This window comes from Protomyctophum bolini (genome assembly GCF_963924005.1).
Source record: "Protomyctophum bolini genome assembly, chromosome: 24".
NCBI classification, from domain to species: domain Eukaryota; kingdom Metazoa; phylum Chordata; class Actinopteri; order Myctophiformes; family Myctophidae; genus Protomyctophum; species Protomyctophum bolini.
Window position 1 is genome coordinate 25,361,051 of NC_137885.1, and position 11,950 is coordinate 25,373,000.

An 11,950-nucleotide genomic window follows, 5' to 3' on the forward strand; every position below is an offset into this window, starting at 1 on the left:
GCCTGACACCGTACCATACCTTACTGTACAGTAAAGTAAATATGTGGCCTGACACCGTACCATACCTTACTGTACAGTAAAGTAGATATGTGGCCTGACACCGTACCATACCTTACTGTACAGTAAAGTAGATATGTGGCCTGACACCGTACCATACCTTACTGTACGGTAAAGTAAATATGTGGCCTGACACCGTACCATACCTTACTGTACAGTAAAGTAAATATGTGGCCTGACACCGTACCGTACCTTACTGTAGAGTAAAGTAAATATGTGGCCTGATACCTTACCATACCTTACTGTACAGTAAAGTAGATATGTGGCCTGATACCTTACCATACCTTACTGTAGAGTAAAGTAAATATGTGGCCTGATACCGTACCATACCTTACTGTACAGTAAAGTAGATATGTGGGCCGACACCGTACCGTACCTTACTGTACAGTAAAGTAGATATGTGGCCTGATACCTTACCGTACCTTACTGTACAGTAAAGTAGATATGTGGCCTGACACCGTACCGTACCTTACTGTACAGTAAAGTAGATATGTGGCCTGACACTGTACCGTACCTTACTGTACAGTAAAGTAGATATGTGGGCCGACACCGTACCGTACCTTACTGTCAGGCTTTTTCTTTTTTCTTCTGAACAGGCTGAGAAATCCTTTGTCGTCTTTCTCCTTTTCTTTCTTCTCCTTCTTCGGTTGGTTTGTAACTTCAACCAGACCTGCAAAACAAATAAAACCCACATCACTGCTTCATGCTTTAGCAGCCATCCATCCATGGTCTCTCTAGATGAGGGAGACCTGGCTGACGAGAAAAGCCTCCATGTTTGGAATATAAATTAACCCAAACAAATGGCGCAAATCTTTGAATATATAATATTCTTTCAGAGCGAACCTTTTTAACTCAAATCTTTGCTTCTGGGAGGGGTCCCTGGAACATATTATGTTCAGATCGGGGGTCGGCGGCCAATTACATATACTTTTTGGGGTTCCTTGACATGAAGATGTTTGAGAACCACTGACAGAAACATGAGGTTTCTTCAGAGAACTGTCATGATTTATAAGACATTTGTAGAATCGTCCTCAGGTCTAAATGGATGTTTTGTAAAGGGGGACGTCACGTGACAGACGACACACAGTACGGCCCCCCCTAGTAGCGCCCCCCTTCACATTCACTAGATCTTTTGTGGCCAGATGTAATTACCTGGGGTCTATAATAAATAACAATAAATAAATCGCAGTAAAAAAAAAAACACGAAGGCCGCCCACACACCCCCTGTAAAAAATAGCTAAAATCGTTAAAACAAAAGAAAGCAGTAAATGAAGAAAGAATAACACGTGTTAAAATATTGGATGAAATGTTTCATTATGTTTCTATTAATTTAAAGTGTTTCATCCATATACCATCCTGTCATTGTCTATTTGGCATTCATTGTATTGCCATATAATACTGACTATCACTTACAAACAATGGATCAATTACTAGATTACCAGGTCTGTCGAGTACACACGGTATTATCAATTCTGTTTGTGTGTGTGTGTGTGTGTGTGTGTGTGTGTGTGTGTGTGTGTGTGTGTGTGTGTGTGTGTGTGCATGCTACCTTGTTGTAGAGACGGTGCAATGATCTCCATCGGAGTGACAGCTGTTTCAGAGAGGGAACAATGCCATTGGTATTCAACATTACGCACGCGCGTACACACACACACACACACACACACACACACACACACACACAAACACACACACACACACACACACACACAGATGGTGCAGGTGCGAGTTTGCAAGAACAGGTGTGCGTGAGTCAGCACAGAAGACAGACAGACAGACAGACAGACAGACAGACAGACAGACAGACAGACAGACAGACAGACAGACAGACAGACAGACAGACAGACAGACAGACAGACAGACAGACAGACAGACAGACAGACAGACAGACAGACAGACAGACAGACAGACAGACGGTGCAGAGTCGAGGAATACTGGACTGAACTCACGCCTGCGTTTGCCCGTTTTTTTATATAAATACTTCCGTCATACAGTCTGGAGCAACGGAAGCTCTGATCATGAGTGAAATATAAATTCTTCCGTCATACAGTCTGGAGCAACGGAAGCTCTGATCATGAGTAAAATATAAATGCTTCCGTCATACAGTCTGGAGCAACGGAAGCTCTGATCATGAGTGAAATATAAATACTTCCGTCATACAGTCTGGAGCAACGGAAGCTCTGATCATGAGTGAAATATAAATGCTTCCGTCATACAGTCTGGAGCAACGGAAGCTCTGATCATGAGTAAAATATAAATGCTTCCGTCATACAGTCTGGAGCAACGGAAGCTCTGATCATGAGTAAAATATAAATGCTTCCGTCATACAGTCTGGAGCAACGGAAGCTCTGATCATGAGTAAAATATAAATGCTTCCGTCATACAGTCTGGAGCAACGGAAGCTCTGATCATGAGTAAAATATAAATGCTTCCGTCATACAGTCTGGAGCAACGGAAGCTCTGATCATGAGTGATAAAGCGGTGGTGGAGCCTACTCCCCGCTTCCGTTTAGTCTTTACAGTCGCACACATTTATCCTAATTCAAATGGGAATCATCTAGGCATATACAGAAATGGAAATAAGCTCTAAAGAGGTTTTTAAATATATATTTGTGAACGGAAATGTCAAACAGATTACTCAGATTTAGTTCCAGACCCTATATATAGCATTCGGAGATTGTGAAATATAATCCACTGGTGTTTTGATCATTTAATAAGATATGGGCGGCGGTGGCTCAGGGGTAGAGTGGCTGGATGCAAGGCAAGGTCGCCAGTTCGAACCCTGTGGGCTCCAACCAGAGTTATATTGAAGTGCCCTTGAGCAAGACACTGAACCCCTAATTGCTCCTGATGTGCTGGTTGGTGCCTTGCATGGTTTCCTCCACCATTGGTGTGTCAATGTGTGTGTGATTGTGTGTGTGTGTGTGTGTGTGTGTGTGTGTGTGTGTGTGTGTGTGTGTGTGTGTGTGTGTGTGTGTGTGTGTGTGTGTGTGTGTGTGAATGGGTGAATGTAATGCACAATTAATCTATATAAAGCGCCTTGGATAAAGGCGCTATATAAATGCACCATTTATATTAATTATCCTCCAAATATGAATATACACAACGATTTGGGACAGCATATATATATAGTGGCTATTGGTTCAGGTTGTCTCTTACCAGCTGTATCTTTGGCATAGATTTCCCTCAGTCCGTGGTCGTTCAGGGTCTTGGTCAGGTCCAGCGACTCGCTGGACTGCGAGTCTCTCATCAGGACGGTCGTCGGCATGTTTAACTCACACTTGTCGGAGATGGCGGGCAGCAGCAGCTCCAGAGGCACTCTGGGGTTCACTCTCACCACTGTCTTGTGGCTCCGTTTGTAGTTTATCAGCAGACGGACCGACGCCTGCATGCACGTGGAAAAGTCTGACGTTTACTTTTCTATAAAAAATAAATAATGTCTTCCTAAATCCTAAAGGTTTTCTGAAAAACCTATGTTTCTATGTCAAACATGTTCATGCCAAGGACCCCCAGAATTAGCTGTATTTTGTTGCCGCCAACCCCATCTGAAAATATGTTGTTCCAGGGACCCCCCCCCCAGAAGCAAATATTTCAGTTAAAAACGTTCGCTCTGAAAGGATATATATATTCAAAGATTTGCGCTAATGAATGTTAGATGTTATTTTTATTTAATGAATGCTAGATGTTATATTTATTTAATGAATGTTAGATGTTATTTTTGTAATGAATGTTTGATGTTATTTTTATTTAATGAATGCTAGATGTTATTTTTGTAATGGATGTTAGATGTTATTTTTGTAATGGATGTTAGATGTTATTTTTATTTAATGAATGTTAGATGTTATTTTTATTTAATGAATGTTAGATGTTATTTTTATTTAATGAATGTTAGATGTTATTTTTATTTAATGAATGTTAGATGTTATTTTTATTTAATGAATGTTAGATGTTATATTTATTTAATGAATGTTAGATGTTATATTTATTTAATGAATGTTAGATGTTGTATTTATTTCATGAATGTTAGATGTTATATTTATTTAATGAATGTTAGATGTTGTATTTATTTCATGAATGTTAGATGTTATTTTTATTTAATGGATGTTAGATGTTATTTTTATTTAATGAATATTAGATGTTATTTCGTCACCTCGGGCATGTAAGGCCTCCTGGTCTTCTCCTCGGTCACCTTGGGCTTCAGGACGATCTTCTCGGCTTCCAGGGAGCCAATGAGAGAGTTGGGCTTGAAGCCTACGCTGTTCCTATTGGCCGAGAGGATCTCGACGGTGTAGTCGGAGGGGTTCAGGTGGTAACTGGCACAGAGCGTGACCAACACGTCCATCACTGGCTTACTATAGGAAAAACAAACACAAACAAGAGAAGAATAAATTTGAAAATAGGCAACACGATGACAACAAATTAATTTCGCTGCCGTGCCACTAACATGTAGAACGCCCTACCAATCAGCAGTGTCAGAAATGTGAATCCCTAGACTCCTTCAAAGCAACTCTCAACTTTAGAGCACTTACGTAGTCGGCTGCCAAGCATATAATATAATGACATTTGGATAATGTTGCCTTGTCTATGGTGTGGTCACATATACCTGACCTTATATGGGTTGTCTATGGTGTGGTCACATATACCTGACCCGTCCAGGGTCCATTTGTATACACTCTCAGAGTTACAGACCAATAAGGGTCCATTTGGTTCCACAGTATCATTTACGGGAGGTCATTTAACTTTACCTCCCGTGTGCCGTGGCGCTCATCTCCGTGCCTCCCGGCAGTACCACGGACAGACAGTGGTCCCTCTCCAGCGGGCTCACGCCGTTGTCCTCCATCACACCAGATCTACAGCGGCGCCCTGGGTCAGGAGAACCTGGGCACAGTGGTGGGAAGATCTATGTGACGCTTGTAGATCGGATATTTTCAAATTGTTTATACCCTTTTCTTATACCAGTAAGACGCGCAAACGCGGGAAGCGAACGCAGCTCGTACATATTCACCATGACTCATGCGTTCGTGTGTCTGTGCCCTTTGTGCCCATAATGGAGCTGAGTGATTTGTTTGTGATTGATGCAACACACTCCATATTTGGACGTAGCTTGTTTTGTTGATTGTTTTTTTACACAGACATCATGTAGGTCTTAGAGCTGACATGGTGTAGGTCTTAGAGCTGACATGGTGTAGGTCTTAGAGCTGACATGGTGTAGGCCTTTTAGAGAAGCCTCTTGTTTGACAGTGTGAAAAGTAGAGCAGCAGCTCAACATTCAATAAGACGCTCTAAAGCATGTGGGGAATGAGACGGAGGCCGTCCAAGAATCCCTTGATTGTTTGTGAGACTCACTTCCTTGTGTTGTCGTTCCTATTTCTCTGACTTTCTTTACGTTGTCAAACAAGTGTTTTTTTCCTCGACTAAAACTATGATGAAGAATGTTCGCCGACTACCTTTTTCCACTGATGAAAACGAAATGAGAACTAAGCTATAAGACTAAATATACTGACAATTTTGTCAACAAATACAAACTAGACTAAAATGCTAGGAAGGGACTAGTGGACAAGAGATCCAGTATAAGTCATTTTACAATCGGTTGCATGCTGAAAATAGCCGATCTACAAGCTCATTATGACGGCATCAAGGCCCGCCAAAATACATTTTAGTCGACTAAAATCCTATGATATTTAGTAGACTAAAATTAGACTAACACACTATTAGACATTCCAGGTGACTAAAATGTGACTTTAACTAAATGCAAACTATTCAAGAGACTATGACTAAACTAAGATTTGCTGCCAAAAACACTGATAGATATCCTCTTTTATCTTTCCAACCATCACCGTCAGCAAAACATTCAGAATTCAGAAGAAGGGGTTAAACAGTGTGAGATTATAATGTCATTCAACAATGTTAGCAGAATTCCTTTCTAAAATAAGTATAAAGTTAAATGAATCACAAAAATCACACCCGTGTGAACTGAGTGGTGCAACTCTCCTCTCTCTCTCTCATTAGCAGGCAACAGAGCAGCACTACGTCTCTCTCTCTCTCCGTTTCTGGCACATGGACATTGCTGGTTGTAGGAGTGGTTGCACCACTCAAAAACGACATTGATAACTACACAGAGGAGTATGTGGGGCATTTCTAAAGGTAATTATCTTTCATTCTTGGCCTGGGCCCTCAGTGGGGACACCCTCAGTGGGGACAGTCACAGTCTGGGACAGATATAGGGCCCTCAGTGGGGACAGTCACAGTCTGGGACAGATATAGGGCCCTCAGTGGGGACAGTCACAGTATGGGACAGATATAGGGCCCTCAGTGGGGACAGTCACAGTCTGGGACAGATATAGGGCCCTCAGTGGGGACAGTCACAGTCTGGGACAGATATAGGGCCCTCAGTGGGGACACCCTCAGTAAGGACAGTCACAGTCTGGGACAGATATAGGGCCCTCAGTGGAGACAGATATAGGGCCCTCAGTGGGGACAGCTTCAGTGGGGACAGTCACAGTCTGGGACAGATATAGGGCCCCCAGTGGGGACAGTCACAGTCTGGGACAGATATAGGGCCCTCAGTGGGGACACCCTCAGTAAGGACAGTCACAGTCTGGGACAGATATAGGGCCCTCAGTGGGGACAGATATAGGGCCCTCAGTGGGGACACCTTCAGTGGGGACAGTCACAGTCTGGGACAGATATAGGGCCCCCAGTGGGGACAGTCACAGTCTGGGACAGATATAGGGCCCCCAGTGGGGACAGTCACAGTATGGGACAGATATAGGGCCCTCAGTGGGGACAGCCACAGTATGGGACAGATATAGGGCCCTCAGTGGGGACACCCTCAGTGAAGACAGTCAAAGTATGGGACAGATATAGGACCCTCAGTGGGGACACCTTCAGTGGGGACAGTCACAGTATGGGACAGATATAGGGCCCCCAGTGGGGACAGTCACAGTCTGGGACAGATATAGGGCCCTCAGTGGGGACAGTCACAGTCTGGGACAAATATAGGGCCCTCAGTGGGGACAGTCACAGTCTGGGACAGATATAGGGCCCTCAGTGGGGACACCCTCAGTGGGGACAGTCACAGTCTGGGACAGATATAGGGCCCTCAGTGGGGACAGTCACAGTCTGGGACAGATATAGGGCCCTCAGTGGGGACAGTCACAGTCTGGGACAGATATAGGGCCCCCAGTGGGGACACCCTCAGTGGGGACAGTCACATTATGGGACAGATATAGGGCCCTCAGTGAGGACACCCTCAGTGGAGACAGTCACAGTCTGGGACAGATATAGGGCCCTCAGTGGGGACAGTCACAGTCTGGGACAGATATAGGGCCCCCAGTGGGGACACCCTCAGTGGGGACAGTCACATTATGGGACAGATATAGGGTTGCAAGGGGGATAATTAGAGAAGAAGTTTACGGCTGATTCTCAACCATTTTCATTTCAAGGACCCCCAGGTTTGACATGCATGCATTTAATGGCATTTCTATCTCTGGGAGACCAATGCATCTTATGATCTGTATATCTATCTTGTGTATAAATGCACCACGGTATCTGTGTATGTACGTCTGTAATCCACGTAAGGAAAAACACACTCCATATGTGGGCATGCCTGACATATAAAGGGACACAGAGAGACCGATACAGAAATCTCCATATATGGGCATAAAAGGGACACAGACTGATGGGTGGAACGGGTACTCTGACACGGGTACAACGGGTATTGCATAGCATAAGAGTCCATATGGTTCCTAACAATCATTTAGCTGGAGACCACCCCCTGGATCTCCCACAAGGACCCCTGGGGGTCCCTGGACCACTTTGAGAGTCACTGAGCTGGGGAGACAGTCCTCTGATCAAGCCCTAGGTCAGTGGTAAGGTAAGGTAAGTATAAGGTAAGGTAATTGTATTTATAAAGTGCCTTTCAAAACAATCGTTACAAGGTGCTGTAGGCCTACAAAGTAAAATAATAAAAAATAACACAAGAAAAACACAGTCAACAGCAAAACAGCGATAACAATAAGAAACAAGCAACAGAAAACAATACATGAAAATATATAAACAGGCGGAACAAGACTCAATAGAGATACTCGCTATATTAGACCAAAATATTTACCAAATAGGTGTGTTTTTAGCAGCTTTTTAAAAGTGTGGACTGACTCTGCATTTCTTTAAGTTCAGAGGTAACTCGTTCCAGAGTGTAGGTGCTATAGATGAGAACCTTTTGTTCTCATCTTGGTAACAGGGATGATAAGAAGGCCTTTATCAGAAGACCCAAGTTGTCTTGTATAAGACCCTAGGGTGGAGTAGCTCTGTCAAATATAATGGACCCAGGCACCCAGCCCAAAGAGGGATTTATAAGTAATTAATACAATTTTAATACAATTCTGGAGTTTAGTGGTAGTAGCCAGTGTAAGGCAAAGAGCAGCCTATTTAATCGATTCTGACAAAATGTCAGAATCTATTAAATGCGAGAGAGTCTAGATGTTATAGGCTACCTGTTTATAATTTAACGGGACATTAAAATGAACACAACGTGGTGAAGTCGTGTTGATTTAACACGCGACTACCATGCAGCCAGTCGTTGTGTACCGATCGTTTTGATTTAAACCAATCAACATACAATATACAGCTGTGGCCTGTGGGTATATATTTTATGTCCAACTCACGTCCGTCTCAGCAGTTCATTATAACGTCTCCTTCTCCTCCTCAGTAAACTGTGTGTGTGTGTGTGTGTGTGTGTGTGTGTGTGCGCACGCGCGCGCGCCGGTTTTTCTGCGTGTGCACGACATGCTGCATGCCGTGCTCTGTGCTCTCCGCTCAACACACGCATTCGCGGCGTGCGCGTGCACACACACACACACACACACACACACACACACGGTTTGACCAATTCACTTTCTTTATCTATATATTAATTAATTCAATCATGCTGCAATATATATATATATATATACACGCTCTGTTAAGTACAATTATAAATGTATAGGCCTATAGTTGATTAAAAGTACAAAAGCATTGCTATATCAAAATGTACCTTTGTTTAAGTATCAAAAGTAAAACTACTCATTATGCAGAATGTCTCATTTCAAGTTATTTGTTTGTTTTTGTTTTTAAATAGCAGATCTACAAGCTCACAATCTGCACAGATCCAAATGGCCCAAATGCTAGGGTTGAAGTTGCTATACCTTACATATACATGTTTGGTAATAATAATAATAATTAAAAATCGACTGTAGTAACTAAAGCTGTCAAATAAATGTAGTGGAGTAAAATAATGTAGTATAGTGGAGTTGTGTAGAAGTAAAAGTAAAACATACTCATAAGTAAAGTACAAATGCCTCAAAGATACTTTAGAAATGTACTGAGTTGACTTATGGTCACTAATGGTCTATACATTTTTAAAAGAACAATGCCGGCCAAAATATGTTAAAGGTTATACTTCCCGTACGTTAACCATGCAGTCCCATAGTTTGAACACAACAAGGGCTAGTGTAGCTGATCTTAAACCTAAACCATATAAGGTAGGTAGAAGCTCATTTAAATACACAGTCTATGCATTTTTTTTTTAATATGTTGAAAAAGTGGCTGATGGGCAAGTTAGGAGGGTATAGTGTTGTATTTATCATTCCATTTATATCTATTTATTGTCTTTTGTTTACTGATCCATGATGGCCTTATTATTGTGATTTCCGTACACACATGTTCTTCTTTACCATAATTATGCAGTAACTATTTATTTGGGTCACAATGGAATTAAGTCACTCTGACTTGTTGTGCAATCCTGATAATTCTGTACTGCTCTTTTATGAAGTGCATCATGAATATATCAAATCAAATCAAATCAAAAGACTTCCACATGCAGCACTATAGTGTGTCAACAGGTGAACATCCCGCAGCAGCCATGTTGGTCAACAAGCTTATGTTCCCTGATCGTTGAGGGGATTACAGGAGGACTCCGTGCTGCCTGTCTGTCCCTCCCTCCATAGCTGTACAATCTACACATGGAAACAGACTCCCTGGAGGGTTCCTCATCAGTGTCAGGTGTGTGTGTGCACTTACCTGTGTCCACAAAGTGTCCTTGTCATTGTCAAACGGCTGCCATGTTTCCTGTATTATTATTATAGGCAGGCAGGCTGGGTGGATGGATGGTTAGCTGTCTGATGAGGGGGAGTTCACAGCCACGGTGCTACTCCCACTGTGTGTGTGTGTGTGTGTGTGTGTGTGTGTGAGAGAGAGTAATCCCCTGTTGAGCAGACTGCCTGCCTAACACTTCCTTCCTTTGGCCCTGCCCAGCACCGTGACATCACCTGTGGGTGTGTGTGTGTGTGTGTGTGTGTGTGTGTGTGTGTGTGTGTGTGTGTGTGTGTGTCACTGGTAGGGTGCCATGCAATGAGCATTTGTTAAAAATTTGAGATCCTTAAAGGTGGAATGCCACAATTTTTTTCCACCCTAAAACATGATCATCAGGTATTATTATAATATAAGGAGGAAGAACTTTTTCCAAAAAGTGTACAGTAGGCTATTTGTTAAAATCATGCTTTTACGTGGACATTAAGTATGCATGGTTTGCCTGGTGGGTGGTGATGGGTGGTGATCCACCTGAACTGAAGCCGCACCCATAGCTGTAGTTGTGTGATAAAGAGGGAGGAGTTAGGGGAGGGCCTGATAGTGTGATGTCACTATTTTAGTGTTTATTTCATTGGCCCGTTTTACTGTCAAGGGTTCAGCCTCCAGGAAGAAACCCTAAATACAAAGTTAATACAGCATTGCACATAAAAACGACTCCAGGGTGTCTAATGAAGTACTGTCACCTCATAGACACATGAAACACTGGAAAATTTGTGGCACTCCATCTTTAAGCTATTAGACCCTTCTTCACTGATTGCGAACCATGGGGACCACCACCCTGACTATAGAATCAACCTGGGGACCACCACCCTGACTATAGAATCAACCTGGAGACCACCACCCTGACTATAGAATCAACCTGGGGACCACCATCCTGACTAAGAATCAACCTGGGGACCACCACCCTGACTATAGAATCAACCTGGGGACCCCCACCCTGACTATAGAATCAACCTGGGGACCCCCACCCTGACTATAGAATCAACCTGGGGACCACCACCCTGACTATAGAATCAACCTGGGGACCACCACCCTGACTATAGAATCAACCTGGGGACCACCACCCTGACTATAGAATCAACCTGGGGACCCCCACCCTGACTATAGAATCAACCTGGGGACCACCACCCTGACTATAGAACCAACCTGGGGACCACCACCCTGACTATAGAACCAACCTGGGGACCACCACCCTGACTATAGAATCAACCTGGGGACCACCACCCTGACTATAGAATCAACCTGGGGACCCCCACCCTGACTATAGAATCAACCTGGGGACCACCACCCTGACTATAGAACCAACCTGGGGACCACCACCCTGACTATAGAACCAACCTGGGGACCCCCACCCTGACTAAAAAATAAAATAAAACAGGATTCCAATTCAAAAATAGCAAAAAATAATTCAAGATTTAAATAGCCGATCTACAAGCTCAAAATGCGTCGCAGCGTAACGCGTTTTGAGCTTGTAGATCGGCTGTTTTTGCTACGACAGTAATATAATGGTCCTAGGGAGTGAGTGTGGAAATATAGTGGCCCCTCTCCATCATCAAAGTTGCCCACCCCTGAAATACATCAATACACCTATAAATGCATGGTCAGGCCAGGGACCACATGCATTCAGTTCACCGACCACCGTTTGGTCCACAGACCACCCGTTGAAAACCCCTATTATGCTTTGAGTTATAGAATTGGATGGACTGTGTATGTGTGATGTCTCTAACGTGGTGGGATTTCGTCTTTTTCAGCTTTCAGGAAGAAAC

The 11,950-nt window shown here is 43.4% G+C and overlaps 1 protein-coding gene across 1 annotated transcript; it reads right to left on the reverse strand.

Moving 5' to 3' along the window:
* Positions 1-572: 572 nt before the first annotated feature.
* On the reverse strand, positions 573-4,896 carry cobll1a (cordon-bleu WH2 repeat protein-like 1a; the record flags this gene model as incomplete). The annotated part of the gene is made up of 4 exons (XM_080758605.1): positions 573-727; positions 3,216-3,441; positions 4,207-4,408; positions 4,802-4,896. The coding sequence occupies 4 exons, from the start codon at positions 4,894-4,896 to the stop codon at positions 573-575; spliced, it is 678 nt and encodes a 225-aa protein (XP_080614731.1).
* Between the last annotated feature and the right edge of the window lie 7,054 nt (positions 4,897-11,950).